This window comes from Tachysurus fulvidraco, chromosome 2 (assembly GCF_022655615.1).
Source record: "Tachysurus fulvidraco isolate hzauxx_2018 chromosome 2, HZAU_PFXX_2.0, whole genome shotgun sequence".
NCBI classification, from domain to species: Eukaryota; Metazoa; Chordata; class Actinopteri; order Siluriformes; family Bagridae; genus Tachysurus; species Tachysurus fulvidraco.
In genome coordinates, this window is record NC_062519.1 from 34,274,353 (window position 1) to 34,292,156 (window position 17,804).

Sequence of the window (17,804 nt, forward strand, 5' to 3'; positions counted from 1 at the left end):
GAATTGAACTAATTGATTTGAAATAATAATGCTGTGAGTGAACAAACAGAAATAGCTGCCGGAGCAGGCTAAGTTTGTTAGATTTAGGGGGAAAAAAGTCCTGATCACAGCTCTACCTTACAAATTTAGATAAAAAGCTGTTTAAAAAGAATCCCCTGAAAATCCTATATGTGGTAGTGAATTAGGGTTTTTATGCACTCTGCGTGGGTTTCATTCATCTACAGGGATTTCCACTGAGCATCTGTTTCCCTGTAGAGTCCCTGACTCAAGAATAAATCCTGTCATTATTTAGTGACTAATAATAGAATATGCACAGTGGATGATGTGCGCTAAAATAATAAAATCCATTATCCCTTCATTTACGTCTAAGGCAGAACAAACAACAGTAGGGTGTGCAAGTTAAAAGATAATACCCTATAAAAAGGAGCTCATGGAAACACACTAGCTGAAAGTGCACACACACACTCACACTGACACTCACACTCACACCCTACCTGAAGTTCTTGGCAGAGTGTCCTGGCTGGAAAGGACTGCCTTGGGAATATAGCTGTTGTCCTCCTGCAGTGGACGAGGGCACCATCATCTTCTTATCCGCTACACACACACACACACACACACACACACACACACACACACACACACACACACACACACACAGCAAGTAAATGATCCTGCTGCCTAACGCAATACACCACCGGCTTATCAGCTCACAGAGGACAGATCATAGCTCATAAAACAGGCTTTGCATCATGGTCCATGCAGCACAATCAAGGACGATCTGCATCAGGAGCACAGATATATCACACCGACAGGAAGCACAGAGATCAGATACCCAGCAGCTCATTTTACAGAGGAAATAATACAGCATTCCTTACTGACTTTTTTTTTTTTATAAACTCCCTTGCGATTATCATTTAAGGGCAGGGATTGAGTTATTGCTTGGGATTTATTAAACTAAAAGTGAATTACGTGACTGTGGATGTGAATGGGATTTCTTGGAAGCTCATTTCTCTTAATTCTAGCACATGACATCAGCATCATTAAGGAACAAAGGAAGAGTTTCAATAACTGCTATGATAACCTAGTTCAGAACATGTTGCAGCTTTCTGGCATCAATGTATTAATTACTGGTTAAAAACGGTGGAGAAAATGAAAGGAATGCATAAAAAGTTATTTTTTATACAGAGCAAAATCCAAAATGAAACCAAGGCCAAATCCATTAAATGTGTTATTTATCAGAAAGACATTATTGAGAATGTGTTTACAGAGTCAGTAAGTATCACGTTATAGTATAAGCTAAGCTAAAAAAGAGAGTGTATGAGAGGAAAAATGGAACACTGGATGAGGAGAAGAAAAGAAAAAGAGAACTAGGCTGACCCCTTTTCTTTAGTTCTGACCGGCAAAGCCATGTTCTTATGTGTATTTTGCTAGAAATTTATGTGAATATTGGCTTAACAGTTAAGGATCTGGGTTAGTGAACAGCAGTTTCTGCCACAGTTCAGCTTTTAAACATATCTGCATTATTTTAGCTCACATTGTGCTCTAAAGAGTGTTAAATCACATAAACATAGAAAGCTGCTGTGAAACTGTTTAACATGATGTCAGATTTGACAACTGGTAATAACCATAATTCACGTATAACATGAACTTATTACAAACCCTATTGTTTACTTCGCACAACACTCAAAATACCTTTGATGATTCGCTCATTACTTGACGAGCGTCAAAAAAATATAAAATCATTTTGACTTAAAAGAAAGAAAATTAGCTAAATGTATGAACTTAAAGCAAAGAAAGTTTACAGAATTGAAAAAGTAGTAAAATATCTAGTTGCATACAGAACAATGTAAAATACACGCCCAATGGAAAGTAATACTTTTTAGTAAAATTCTCCCCATAAAATTTTCACAGCCTGTAATAATGCGTTCGACAAAAGAACAACATACTGAAATCATTCACATGGCTGGATCGGGAAGCTATCACAAGGTTCTTCGTATCAGAGGCCAAAAAATGAAATTTCTGCCTGTTTTGGGTTGCTCAAGTTCTGTATTGAATTTATTTGTCTTTAGAAAAAAAGCCAGTTCTTAAAAGTACTTCTTAGCAGGATTCCTAATATACACTATGAAAATAATGATCTTGACTGTGGTTGCTATAAAATAAGAGACAGAGTTATAGACTTCTCCCTGCTCAGGTCTTTCTTATATTGCACAAAACTGGTTCTCACTTTCTTCTTGTGGATTCTTTACAACTTGCTCTCTTAGATGCTACTTAAAAATTCAAATGACCTGCATGTCGGATTCTTGGCTCCTCAGTAAAACCTTAAGGTCAGAAGACAGGAGGAGAAAGACCTTGTAGCACGGAGGAGAAAAAATACATACAAAGAAAGAATCCTCATTATTAAACCACTTGGGGAATCTCACAATGTCCGTGACGGTAGAAACTCAGCTCGGGCCACCTTTTGTAACACACCTTAGGGCATTAAACTTTCCCAGAATTACAAACAGCATGTGAAGAAAAAACAGTAGATTTTTGGTACGTACAGCCAGAGATGCCTGTGTACATGTCACTGAAACGTGGATCTCTCTCCTGAGAGAAGAGTGTCTCTGTTTTGTCAATGCTCTTTCCTGTTTCATGAACGCTGCCCGCCACGTTTCCCACCGGCACCTGCAAGCACAGAAAACACAAACACAAACATCATACACAGCCACACAATGGCTCAACTGTAAAGCACGTTACCTGCATGTGTCAGGAGTTTGGTGTTAACATGTGGAATAAAATACACAATGCTGATTTCTGTTCCTTCAGAAGGTGGAGCTTAATGAACTCTAACCGGAAAGCAAGGCATATCATGGATTTATACTGATGTACACATTGTAATACTTCTTTTCTCTCACATTAACTAATGAAAAGACATATAATGGTGCTCCACATATAATGATTAAAAATGTGTCCAATGTGGAATGGTGAAGTTTCTAGCATGGTGACATGTTTCCGGAAACTGTGTCCATGGTAAATGCTTTGTAACAGTCAGAAGTAAAGCTATAAGCTATATTTTTATCCATCCATCCATCCATCCATCCATCCAACCATCCATCCATCCATCCATCCATCCATCCGATTTATTTAATCATTGATTGTTTTGTCAACTAAGCCTGAGAGTGAATAGCTATTATAAAGTTATAGCTGTTATAAGTGACATTAAATGCAACTGTAAAAACTACAAACTATAAAAGGTACAATCCTTTTAGCATTGCAAATTGCAGTGGTATAAAACCAATAAAACACTTCAACTTCAGCGTCAGATCACATCACATCACACCAGCTTAGCATAAATCATTATCTGACAACAGTGTGTCCCGATTCCCCTTACTTATAATAGAGTAAGTGAACAGGATATCTGGATTTCACATCAGGATTTCTCAAACAGCTAATTTAACACTGACCCTAGTCTCAGCCTCAGAGTGTATGTGACCTTACAGTAAGTTTACTTTGCAGGACTTACTTTAGATTATGAAGCTTTTGGCCAGCAATCTGTAAAACTTTTGTATACTGGTCTGTTGTATGAAAAAGTAACCTTTTAGAGTGTGACACAATGAGCTTTAGAGATAAGGGCTAATCAGTGAACTGCAAATGTAAACACATTCTCGTTTTAACATGGCTGGCTATTGAACTGCTCTCTTCCTATTAAAGAAAACCATTATTAGCCAAGGTTTAGTGATGCTTATGTGCCAGTTTTTGTGTCTACACTGTCTTGTCTGCGTTGTTAAGTAAACTTTAATTCAAGTAAAACCTATTACACAAAGCCTACAAAGATGACATAAGCTCTTAAAGCTTACAGTGCTCATCAATAGCAGCCATGTTGTTAGCTTTAAGAAGCTGTGTTTAAGTGTTGTTTTTTTTTAATTAGGCATGGAAATCCCATCAAACAGAGGGGGAAATAAGGCCGATAGAGATGGCGTAGTTGAGTTGCCTCTCAAAAGTGTTTGTGGTGCAGCTTCCATGGCTGAGGGCAAATTCGGATACACCTGGAAATCACCTGGATTGGATTAGTTTTGGAAATCCAGTGTATAAACTATGATGGAGGTGTTTCACAGTGTTGTTTCCTTTTTGAAAAAGCCTCACTGTTCGAAAATGTGTGTAAAAAAGCAAAATCATTTGGAAAACTAGTCATTTATTTTTAATGCTGCACAAGAAGTCATAACCACTAAGGGCTATTTTCTTCCAAACGTGTAACCCATCAACACATGACTTACCTTATTTAGAATACAACACAATCCTGTTTAGGATTTGTGAGGCTAAAACACACATTGCAGGGTCACTATACGTATTGTTGCTTCTCAAGGAATTACAAAGCTTTATGGATTTACAGCTTTTATGAAGTCTGGGTTTGTTAATCCAAAGTAGCATCAGGGGCTGAAAATTAGCATTGGCACACCGCGAGCCCTAACACGCACAATCCTTCTGATAGTGTTACCTGGTTACGGCGTACAAACAAAGCTCTAGGAGAGCCCTGAAACAATTTCAAATACGTCCAAACACTTAGAAGCATGCATCAAACAGATGCCAGAGGACACGCATGTCGAAAACGGATTACCACCACATGACTTCACTACATGGCTATGCCCCAATTTCAGTGCTATATCCTAGCGGCATGTTTCAGATTAGAGCAGATACTCCATAGCGTGTGTCTCATGCGACTTTAGTAGCACGCTCTGAATGCACAGAGAATAACGAACCTTGCATGCGGGTGGCTTTCACTGGGAGGTTTGGCTCATAGTAAAGGATATAATTCTATAGAATAAATAGAACTTAATGATGTTATGATACAAGAGATTAAATATTTTGCAGAATTATATTAATTCTTCATGGCTAGCCTACAAACGTGAGATGTTATTCTCGCTTTAGACCATTAATTGCCTATAATGCAAGAATTTCAAGTCAGGCAAATTCACACAAAAATAACACACACACACACACACACACACACACACACACACACACACACACACACACACACACACACACACACACACACACACACACACACACACACACACACACACACACACACACACACACACACACACACACACACACACACACACAAATCATATGTCAATAAATGTGATGGCTCCAAAATAATACTCTGCTTTGATTGAGGTTTACAGAATTTACAGAAAACATTACCTAAGCAAAGCTGGTGTAATTTAAAAAAATATGACTACTAATAATTTTGTTTTCTGCTGAGTTGTGTCTGTGTGTAGGCATGTCTATATGAGACAGTACCTGTGAGAGATCATACGCTGTCAGGCCGTCCCTCTGGTGAACTTCCAGTTCTGCCTGCTGCTGTTGCTGGAGTTGCCTAAAATAAGCACACACAACACATATACATATAAAACACAGTCAAGACAAATCCAGCTGCACCACAACATCAGCATCATGTTGTTCTTTCAATATATTTAACGAATCAATTATAAAAAACAAACAAAAAAAGAGATGTATTGCATGTATTTTTTTGCCCTATGACATCACAGTACTCTGTATATACATTTTCAGATTCTCAGATTTTCTGACAAATTCAGATTCTTCTCAAAGTTAAAGACACGTTTTACTTTAACTCAACATAATGTCAAATATGATTATATAAACTGTACGTATTAAGAAAACATGTATTCTTCCGATTCGTAGCCTCAGTACGATCCGCTGCTTTTTGCTTTAATAGCAAAATGAATACAAGTTAAATGATCTTTAACCTACAGTTTGTAAATGCCTTGACTCTGAATATATTCTACACATTTGAAATGAAAGCATTTCCCCATAAATAAGTATGAAACTATTGTATAACTATCATTATCATAACCACCACCACTTTTTTCCCCATGATATCATTTACTAAGGGATCATTTCTGTCAAATTATACTAGCGCTGTCACAGTGCATCCTCCCCTACAATTTAACCACTCTGGATTCAAACATCAATCCATAGTGAAGAAAAAAAATGTTTTAGTCAGCTTCTGAAATATAGTAGTGCTTAAAATGAACTCCAATGCTCACTTTCCTCACACAGCTACACTGATTCTGCTGCACCAAAACAACGCAAAGGTCACCAAAACATAGGCTTTCAATAAATAAACTCTTACTCAATCTAGACATATATTCACTGTAGACAAAACGTTTACATTACAACACAACTAATTGCCAAAACTAGACAAAACGCTCTAAATAAGTAATAAAATAAGATAGTACTGCTGTTATAGGATAAAAGCTACAGTTTCATTCCTCTTGCAATTTTCACACTAATTAGTGCATTCATTAATCTGTGTTTAAATACAAAAATATATATAAATATAGAGTTATATACTGTATGCTGATGCCTCTTTTCTAGCACACATAGCTTGTGCTGATAACCTGCTAAAAAATCCTAGCACCTAATGGACATCAAACAAACAATCTGAACTGTACCAATGAGCATCCTGAAATCACTTACAGTATATTACCACCATCATTACAGTGTGAAAAGAATTAATTGTAAATCCATTAGACTGGCAATCTCAAAGAAATCAAGCATCGCGTTAGTTCTGGCAGGCCACATCGTCAAGCGTGCATCAGCTGTTAATCAGCTGTCCACGACGTGCACCAATCCGGTTACGACATCCGTATTACCCGACCATTTAAATTCCCATTCATAGAGCCGTTCAGCGCTTCGCTGCTGCCGCGATCTAAACTCCCTCCTCCAACCCCGACTCCACCACGCCGGAACCCGTGTTCGCTGTACCAGTTGTCTTAAATCTCCACATATTTTTTCTCTCTCTCTCCCTCTCTCTCTAATTATTTGATTATCTATCTATCCATTCATTTATTACTTTCCAAAAACGTGTAAGTGAGCTTATCAATACATGCATGCTAGTGGTTCTGTTATACGGGGGGGTCTATTCTATTTTCTAGTCGCTGCTCTCCCCGCTCTGTCCATGCATGCGCATGGACGGGCACGTGGATTCTTGCCCAGAACAGAACCATACCGCCAACACTAACTGTATGCATATCATCTAATTCCCTTGTGACAAAGTGGTCCTGACAGAACTGAATTGGAGCTATATTTCAAAAGCTAACAAACTTTATCTCTGAGCACCAACGCAGTCCGCTGGTGGAAATGTGAGAAAATTCAACGGAGTGAGAATCAGACCTGTCCTGTGAGACCCCTGCAGCTCTACAAACTTAGAAGAGGTGACTAATCTCTGGACTTTTTTCATATTGACTGTGGAGGAAAAAAATCCTATAATAGTCCACATGAGGGGGTAAATGGGCACATCTCTCGTTAATAATGATTGATTCCACAAGCATCGCCTTGTTTTTTCCTTTGTCAATACAACATGGTCATGACCATTGTAGCACAACTCTGTTATATGATCCACAAGCAAAAACCTCCAACATCTACAGACAAAACAAATTTCTTCAATGATCAAAGTTTGCCTTGCAAAAGTTTTCACTGTTGTTACAGTGTTCAAACACATGAACCCAACCTTTCATTTTTTTTCATACAACATCTCTGAGTGTTGTTGCTGTATTTGTATTTGTTCCTATTAAAAATATTAGAATATATTCTGTAAAAGTTTTAAAGAAAAGTTAAACGTATAATGTAGTACATCACGTGCTGTAGGCTGTACATTTTGGCTACTGCCCTTTCTCATTGAAACTAAATACCTCCTTGGACAGCCTAGGCCCTCTAGTGACAACTGGAGAGGTCAATAATTGCTCACAGGAAACAAACAACTCTCTGAATTAATTAAGAAAAAAAATGCAGCTGGTCACATTTCAGAGACTCCACAAGGCCCTCAGGGTCACAAAACCTTAAAGAAAAGTCTTACCTGTGACTGCTACCATGTGCTGCAACTGAAGAAGCTTTAACCTCTAAAAACATTTAAATCTCCACACAGAAAACTTTACTACTGTAGCCAAAGTACTGTCTCAGCCTTCATGTTATATAGAGAAATCAACAGCGCTGTGCTATAACATACATGTCCTGAGCTAGAAAACTGGAAATTTGCCAGTGAGCTTCTACTTTGCCTCAAGCAAGACCTGTAAACCCTGATCTGCTCGGTTCAACACTTGAATTGTGCTCTGCCTCAATTGCAAGTCTTTTATATATGATACATGTAAATGTTTTGGACATTAATGTGACTCTGGAGAGCACACAACTGTAAAAGTCCTCCTTCCATAAATATGGGTTGATCTTGAACTTGGACTTCCTCAATACCATTCTACTCAAAGTCAATAAGGATGATATTCTGATACTAAAATCGGGTCCTTTGTTAATCTGACCATCAAATGCATTTAGCAGTTCCTTCAAGTTACCCATCGCAGAACCACTGAGCTGACATATTTTTCCACTGACAAAATGCAGGTGCTGGATTTGAAGCTATTCCACATTTTTCTGTTTTTCTCTAAGAAAGAGTTGGTTCATGACCGGCAAATCCGTTCCACTTCCAACAGCTTTTTGTAAAAAAAAATAAATAAAAATTACTAAAAAGGATCTCCCTGATTTCATTTTAGGTTCTCATTTTAGCAGCAAGTAAAATCTACTGGTGAAAAATGAGGAAGAAAACTTGTGAGGAACCAGACTCAAAAGAGAATGCATCTTTTTTCTAGGTTACACGGATAGTACGATTATAAACCATTAGTCTTCTACAGATGCATACTGGAAAGTCAAACAGTACTGAGAATGTTTAAAGGATGTACGCTATGAACCTGTTGTAAATATGAGTCGTGGGATTAACACAGGAAGGACTTTTATTATTATAGTCACTGTTGTCAGGCACAAGCATACATTACTGAGGTGAGATTATCCAGTGAAGTAAGTGCAAGTCTTTCAGGAATCTGGATAATGTGGATCATCCACAACAGAAAGTGTGGAAAGGTCCCAGCAGAAGCAGACATCGCTCTGTCATTCTGTCTCCATGAACACTGGAACTCTAGCTTAAGCATCTGAAATCATTTACATGACCATCTTTATTACAGTACGTGTAGAATTTGCTTGCTCAGAATCAGACTAGCTCATAGGGGAATAAATACATAATAAATACTTGCTCATAGGGGAATAAATACATACACATTGTGAACTATATACATCTAATAATAACCTAGAATTTTTATTCTGTTAATTCTTATTTCTTTTATTATTCGTTATTTCCTTTATCATTAATTATGTCTACCTTCTGCTCTATGTTTATGTTCTGTAAAGCTTCTTTGAGACAATGACTATTGTAAAAAGCGCTATACAAATAAACTTGAATTGAATTGAATAGAATTCATTTTTTACTGATCAATCATTGGCTTGAGGAAGAAATAACCATTGAACTGGCACTCTCTCAATGAACTGAATAGGAGCTAAGGGACTTTTATCTTTTTTGCACAAATGCATTCCACCGTAGAAATGCAAGGTGGTTCTTTGTAGCAGTGTGTCTGTGGAGAAAGGGGCAACAGAATGAGAATCAGACCTGCTCTGTGGGATCCCTGCAGCTCTCCACACACCAAAGAGGTGACAAAACTCTGAACTTTAAACATAGTAACTGAGGGGGAAAAAAAATCCTATAACAGTCCACATTAGGGGGTAAATGGACACATCTCTCGAAAATAATGATTGATACCACAAGGTGTTTTTTTCTCCATCAGGAAAACATACTCATTACCACTGTAGCACAACTTAGAGGATCCACAGGCAAGAACATCCACAGCTTCTACCAAAAAAACACATTTCCACATGAGCACTAAAACGATGTTGGCAGTATCTCTCCAATTCGAAGATTTTTTTTTTATTGAAGATATTATAGTTGCCAGACACATGGAGGCAACAGTCCAGCTTTATCCCAAATCTGATTTCTGACTGCTTTCTCCTGCTAGCTATGATTTTCATGACATTGGGGCAGGAGCCAGAATACAGATTTCCTTATGTAGACCCAGCATGGGGCTCAGTTTTATCTATAACCTCAGCTGTCTGATAACAATAAATCATCTGCAGTTGGCAGGACAGTGCTGGGTCCCAGTTCAGCTAACAGTAGCAGTGATAGGACATGGCCCAAAGGGAGGCAAGTGTGCCAGAGGTGAACCTGGCTCAGTGTTAATCTGCCTGTAGGAAATGGATTGTGCTTTGCTCAGCAGGGTTGCAGACTAAAAATTATGTAGCAAACAGTGTATTTATGTGTAAAATACACCAATGGTCCAATAGTGACATGAAATGAATGGCTTTGGGATTTATTCTAGCTCTAGTGATGACGAGGGAGGGAAACCAACACAGTGTTGGCTCAGTGTTGATGTTCTTGGACTATTGATTGTAAGGCCATGCAAGGTCATCTTCAAGCAACTCCAAGCCAAAATTTTCAAGCTGCCACTGCACAGCCATCAAGTTGCATTATATAAAAGAATCTGCCAAATAAAGATTTATATAAGATTATTATGTTGTATGGCTTTATATATATAATCCAGTCTTATAACATGGCACTATTGAGTTACTCAAATGGGTAAATGGCTTCATATTCCATAACAAATATATAGCAAAAATAAGTGAGCAAGACAGGTGTTGCTTAACCCACAGCAATTCTAACTTACAATCAAATCTTTTTTATTTATTAATAAAAAGACACTTTAAGGCTATGGATGCATCTGTGATGAAGCTTTAGTGTTAGTCATTGCTTATGTTCTAGCAGCTAAAGTATCTTATCCACAACAGCCTCTTGTTTGCTGAATAGAAAATGATAAAATGATAGAAAATGCTGGAAATTTTTAAGCCCTGTCCTAACCCTAGCCCATGTTTAATGAGATGTGGGGGGATGTCAGCTATCCTGTGATTTTTCCTATCTAGTTGTTGGGAAAAAAAAACAATTGATAACCAACAAGCTCAATGAAAGGCATTAATATCGATAAAAGTCATTAACATGGTGCCTTGTAGGTTAAGTTTTGGGTATGTTTTAAGCATTTAGTGTGTATTGTTTCGCTGATTTTAAAGCATAAACCGTACTGAACCATCAGCTCAGCCCATATCATAGCTTTTTATTTTATAGCTGCAAAACACTCATGCAAATAGTGTGAAAAGTCACACTGGTTCTGGAGAGATTTAGCTCCCAGTTTGATCGGAATTGCTCAGCATTGCAATTGGAACTTATGGCATTTGATGACCTCAGCCAGAAGGAAAAAACATACATACTGTGAATAAAACATTGTGCATGTTTCAATAGCCTCACATACAAGAATAGAATACGAGATCCTGGTCATCTCAGAGTTATTGAGCCTCGACACACTACACAGGGTGACAACATCTCATATCGGTGACTACACAACCGGGCAGGCGTGCAAAGGTTTGGCCTTCAACAGAATATTCTGTACAGAATCTGGTAACAAATACAAAAATGTTGGTATCTGCATGACTCATTCATAGAGACAAACAGATGGTGGTTTATATGTGGAAGAAAAGTACAGGAAACACTAAAAAGTATAAATTCGGCATGGAAATAACCCGATTTTCCAGGTCAATTGTAGTAATGTATTTACATAAATCTACTTCTAGAGCATATAATAAATCTCTGTATTAGTAAGTGTACAAATGTAACTGCATTGTAGACTTTTCATCTAGAGCCAAAAACTGCATTTGTGCACCACATGATTCAAAAACAATAAACTAGCCATAACACCACAACGCTCTCTCTGTCTCCTCACGAACATTCTGGAGGCTCATCTGGAAAAAAAAACCCAAATGGAAGAAAAACACTTATGACTTTTCAAAGCTTGAGCAGATTTGGATACACAGTGTTGACTGAAGAAAAAAAAATCTATGCATTCTTGAAGTACAACCGTAAGCTATGTACAGAAATTCTAAAACGCTGCAGATCGAAACACCTGATGACAAACTCAAGTATTCAAATTGATGGAAAAAGTGGTGCACTTCCAAAACCACATAATGTCAAGTGCTCTTTTTACATTTCCTCCTGAAGACAGACACAGACCCAACATGAACCCGTAAGGACAGGCAATGCATGCCAGGAGGGGAAGGGGGTTAAAAAAACAGCAAAGGACACTGGGTCACCTGGAAGGAACATGGACCTCCATGGATAGCACCCAACATACTGAACCCCACTTGAACCTCAGGGAGAAAAAGAAAAGATGAATCAGAGAGAGCAAAAACACAAGCACATCCAAGTTTCCAGAGAAAGCCCAAGCTCTGAAGCAGCCTCCTCTCCAAGACAAAATAAATAAATAAATAAGTAAAACTTGCTGTGATCTCACGGTATGAAAAATGACTCGGATAAGGCGCGGCTGCTTTTATCTCAGCGTGAAAATAGAAGCTCATAAAACGCGGTGTGTGTGGGTGTCTGGATGGACAGGGGCTCATGAGATGAGAGACGGGGAACGGTGATTGGCATGACGCCAGGCCCAAATATCATATGGTGCTACATTCCACCACATGATGGGAAGTAGTGGATTGTCATGGAAACAGATGGGGGCAGAAGCAACATACGACAATTCCTTTGTTTGAGGAGAAGCATATTTCCACAACCACTCTCTTGTTTCCAAGTGTTCAAAATGCATCTCTCAGCGTGACAGATTTTGTTTGCCCTGAGGCTATTGCTCTTGCCACTCTAATCTATGGATCAACACATTGTACTCAGATTGTGAGTACTGCATCCGCAGCCATGTGTCGGTGTTAAACGATTAACAATTTTGTTTGTCATAATAAACTCTTTCTGTATCCATTTCAGCCTGCCCTTTAAGATTTAATGCATCAGCATCTCCTCAACAACACCATCACCGATTATTATAACCTTAGTTAGCATGGTTATATTTTGTACTCTGTAGGATGTTGCACTTACTGCAGTCATGCTTACTAATCAATGCTTGCATGAGATTGCATGAGAGAAGAGAGAAAGAAGAATGAGTGAAATAGAAAACAAGGGATCAGAGAGCAGGACACAGCATCTTGACAGCGTGTCCAAAAAGTTTGTATGAGTTCCATGTGGGTTTACAATAGGCATGCATAGAGAAAAAAGAAAAAAGTGAGAAAAACATGGCCCTCTGACCCTAATGACCCAAGCATATGGAAAGAGTTCACCAGAAGTTGTTTACTTCTTCTTCTTGATAGTAGTGACTAAATGTTTTTCATTGAACATGATCTGATCAGTTACAGTGACACCGCTGGTGATCAGAAACTGCAGAGCTGGAGCCCCGTTATTTGAGATCAAAGCCTGTTTCCTGAGCTAGCTAATGATGGCACGGAGATGCACAGTGAGGTGAAAAGACTGACAAATGATTCAAAATACAGTGCAGTGCACCGCAAAGCTGTCAAATAACTTTACTCTTCATAATGCATTTATCCACAGCTAAAGCAAAACTCGATCTAACTACAGAGCAGAGTCCATCCCGACCTTCATCTAGAGAGCATCGCCGGTTCTCAGGCAGTTCTGGAGGTTTAGTTAGTAGCTCAGCACTTTGACCACCACTGGCCACTATTACTGAAACAACACACTATTTTTGCTAGGAATAAGTTTAAATTTGAGCATGTAAAGATGCTAGCCAAACAGAACATTTCCATACAATTGGTGTACTGTTTCGATTTTCTATAATAGCATAGCTTGATGAATAGATTTGCAAGAAATCAAATCAAAAAACTCGTCAAAATTTTGAATGTGAGACTTCTGGGTTTCCAGTAACATGACAAATTTTGTCAAACTTTTTTAGTCATTTTAACCTTAAGAGAAAGCCAAAAAGCATTAAAGGTAACTATAAATATAATATATACTGAATGACACAACAAATGGAAACATTCTAGGTGATGTGCTGTTACTGTTGTTATTTCTTACTGGTTTGTGATTCTTGAAGAGTTTAGGTAATGATGCAGCAAATATCTGAAATGTTAGCTTGCTGGTGTGAACTTTTACCAAGGGAGGACCATGGGAAGTCGTAGTTCATGAAGATGCTGCAAGAGCCTGACTTTTAGCACCATGTCAATCATGCTGTGCTACATCAATCACTAGTGGGTGTTGATTACCATATTTTTTCCCAGGAGCATCTCCATATCTCCAAGATGCACTCCTTACAACATTTTCTGCATTAGGATGCTAGAGAAAAATACACTTTTTACATGTACTGAAAAGGGATTAAAATTCAAATGGATTTGCTTTGCTTATGCATTTAATATCATGCCAAACTTCCAAGCTTTTTTTTTTCTACTCTCTGACAGTACGACAACTAATATGTCTCATCGACAAAGCTGGCTCCAAGTGAAACTGATCTGGACGAACCTCTGAGACAAAGAGCCAAAAGGAGAACAGTGTTTATGCCTGTGTGTGTGTGTGTGTGTGTGGGAGCATCAGTGCCATGCTGGGAGACAGTAAGCAGGTCTCACTGTGAAGCTGCTGTAACGCTAAGACTCTCAGCAGGAACGCAACTCCATCTTTTGCACGGCCTAAACCGAAACAGCGGCATCTCTGCTGATATACTGAGCCACCAAGACGCCTTCCTGCCCACATACAGCTGAAACATCATCTCTTACACACTTCCATTTCATCTCTTACACCCACCGCAAAACCAAAAGCCGTTTAAGAACCCCTTCATGCTGCTGGCTGAACACTATGCATTCTGGCTTCTTTCGTTTTGATGGGTTTTTTTCCCCTTCCCAACTAGATCAAAGTACAAAGTATCAAAGTATGCAGTGCTTTCAGACATATCCTCTTTCTGAACAACAGGAAGGTAGAACAAATGCTCGAGATAATTTGACCAAGGGATTTTGACACAGTCACATACCTTATGCAATAAACATTTGTGCTTATTATAAGCAGTTGCATCATTCTGTGTGGACTCAAAAAGTGCAAGAAAAACAAAAAAATCAACACACCCTAAGCAGGGCAAGAGTGCATGTGCCACCTCAAATGTGGCTAATAAACTCTACCTTCAGCCCTTGTGTTACACCAATTCTTAATGCCTGGACAAATGTTATGTAAGGAATAAAATGCTACAGGCAGTGCTGTTATAAGAAAATAATCAGTGACGGGGTGATGAACGCTTTCACAGAAAATCCCCCTCTCTATGCGAAGCTCAGATTGAGATTCATCCAGTCACGTGCCTCGAGAAGTCTGGGAGGATCTTTGGGCTCATCATCCATCAGATTCCACAAAGAAACGGTGCCTAGTATCACCTACTCCACTTTAGTTTCGCAAACGCAAACATTCAGCAGTTAATTGCCATTCCAGAGATATTGCACATGAGTATAAATCCAAGCAATGGGGAAAAAAAAGGAATATGTGAGCAGTCTGATTTAAACAAAAAATATGATGTATACTGTAGTTTACATAAAAATATTATGTTTCTTGACAACGCATGATTTCATTGCTTATGGGAAACTTAATTTAGCCGGATCCGCACACTAACACACACTTTCGATTTAAAGTAATCATAAACAAATCACATCATATCGGATCATATCTGGTATGGAGCTAAAAAATGCACTATTATAGATACTGCTCATAGACCTGTACATATTTTCCCAAACTGTTTTCCATATTTAATATATTTATTAATTTATCTCTACTATTCCAGTCCAGGAAATTCCTGTAATCAAATTCAACACCACCCCTCCTCTAATACACATACCTAAAAATGAACCCAGAACAAACAGAAATGCATTAGAAAAAAAAACACCAAGATCTCATATGAATTCCATGGCACAACCCATTCAGTCTGCACAATCCTCCCTGCAGTGTCAGCTGCAACATAGCAACTCGATCTTCTGTCCTACAAAATAGCTGAATGCTGCAGTGATTATTGACTGGGATTCATCACAGATAATACTGGCCTGTAGTTTAGAACAATATCAAATCCGATGTGATCCAGAGTTCACGTGTTGGTAGTGAACTGAAAATGGTGCTTTCTTAGCCATCCTCTGATTCACAAGATTGCATCTCATCCTTAAAGGTCGGCCGAAGGGGTGCTATAAAAACTTTGTTGTTATAACCTCTTTGCACTAGATTCTGCAGCATTATCCTAGAGATCTTTGCTCATCCATAGCATTAGTGTGGTCAGGCGTGATGTTGGGCGTGGAGGCCTGGCACATAGTTGGTGTCACAGTTCATCCCAAAGGTGTTCAGTTTGGTTGCTGTCAGGACTCGGTGCAGGACAGTTGAATTCTTTCACACCAGTTAAAGCAAAACATGTGTTCATGGAGCTTGGTTTAGTACAAGGGTACTGTGCTGCTGGAACAGGATTGGGCCGCTTGGTTTCGGTGAAGGGAAATTGCAATTCCATAACATATCTACAAAGTCTACAAAAGGAGTGTGATGGTCAGTTGTCCACAAACATTTGGCCATATAGTGTACATTATTCAAAAAACAAAAATGAAACAAAACAAAACTGCTCCTTCCGTCCATAAAGCCTTGTGTTTAATAGCATTTGGCAGACACCCTTATTCAGAGCAACTTTCATTGATCTCATTTATTCAAATGAGTAGCTGAGAGTTAATGGCATTGCTCAAGGGCCCAATAGTAGCACATTGGTGATCCTGGGATTTGAACTCATGACTAACTAAGCAACCACCTTCCACCTAAAAGCAGTGGTCTATACACTTTCTAGCCAGTGGACATTATTATAAAAGCAAAATTTCTATAACATCCCCTAGAGCTGACCTTCAAGAACTATGAGACATGCAGTCCTGTGATACCTCCACTCGAGCGAAGTCTGACGTATAAGCTACACATATGTGTTTTCAATAATCTGAACAGACCAGCCAGAAAATCTACTTGCACACCTGCATATCTCAGCTATGACGCTAGACAACCGTCCAATGTAAATACTTACAAATCTTTTAAACTTTGTCAGAGACAATGAAAACACCCCCCATTAATCAGCCACAGCTGAATATTTGTTCATGTTTATAGATCACAATAAGTCAGACATTGTCCTAAATGACATCATCCAGACTATGTGACGTTAACGAATAAGAGAATGTGGTTAAAATATTTATTAAAGGAATAACAAAGAAAGATTTTAGATGATATCATCCAAAAACATCAATTACTTGTTAGAAGATTCAAGAGCTCATAAATTCAGTGCTAAAACGTAAACAACAGAAACCAAATATGGCTTGGCTAACCTATTCCTTTTAGCTACCATTTCCCAAAAAAAAAAAAAAAAAAACAACTGCTTGCATTACATTCTGTCTCATTTGTAATTTCATTTCAATTGGATATACCCTTCTGCCAATGATAAACACAAATGTAATATTAATCTCCATTATTCTCTAGTTTGGTGCCATTCTACATGATATCTGCTAAACCTGTAAACCTTGGCAAACAGTCTCAGCAGCTGTATAAACCTGACTGCATACACCCTCTCGCTCCATGACACTGAGCTATAGCTATTTCTCATTATCAGAGAGTAAGCCTGAGGTGGAAGATGATAAATAATGTGAATATTGTTCATATTTTTTCCCCTGTCTGCACAAGTCTAGGACTGTGTTGGTCTTTGCCAGTACACACACACAATATATCAAGTGGAATGAGTCAGAGAGCCTAAAACTGTTACCTGCGTTCACAAGAGTGGTAAATAAAACATCAGCAGACTATTAGGTGTAAGTCTAATTAAAAAAAAATATGAATAAAATAAAAACAAGTCAGGAGCAGCTAATATAAATGAGCTAGCATCTCAGAGAGCAGAACGAGTTGAATCTTGAGCCTAAAGGGCAACAACAGTGGAAAATCCAAATAATGATCCATGGCTGTTAACCAAGAACAAGAATCTTTGGTTGGTTGGAGACAACGGGTGCAGACT

The 17,804-nt window shown here is 38.5% G+C and overlaps 1 protein-coding gene across 4 annotated transcripts in view; it reads right to left on the reverse strand.

Annotated features, from left to right (window-relative positions):
• Nucleotides 1-17,804, reverse strand: part of arnt2 (aryl-hydrocarbon receptor nuclear translocator 2) — a 96,115-nt gene that overhangs the window by 13,369 nt on the left and 64,942 nt on the right. For all 4 annotated transcript variants that reach the window (XM_027162152.2, XM_027162142.2, XM_027162132.2 and 1 more), the window contains 3 exons: nucleotides 5,287-5,362; nucleotides 2,541-2,664; nucleotides 495-594 (listed from right to left, as the gene is read on the reverse strand). In XM_027162152.2, the coding sequence (XP_027017953.1) occupies nucleotides 495-594; nucleotides 2,541-2,664; nucleotides 5,287-5,362 (300 nt within the window). The remainder of the gene's footprint in view (nucleotides 1-494; nucleotides 595-2,540; nucleotides 2,665-5,286; nucleotides 5,363-17,804) is intronic.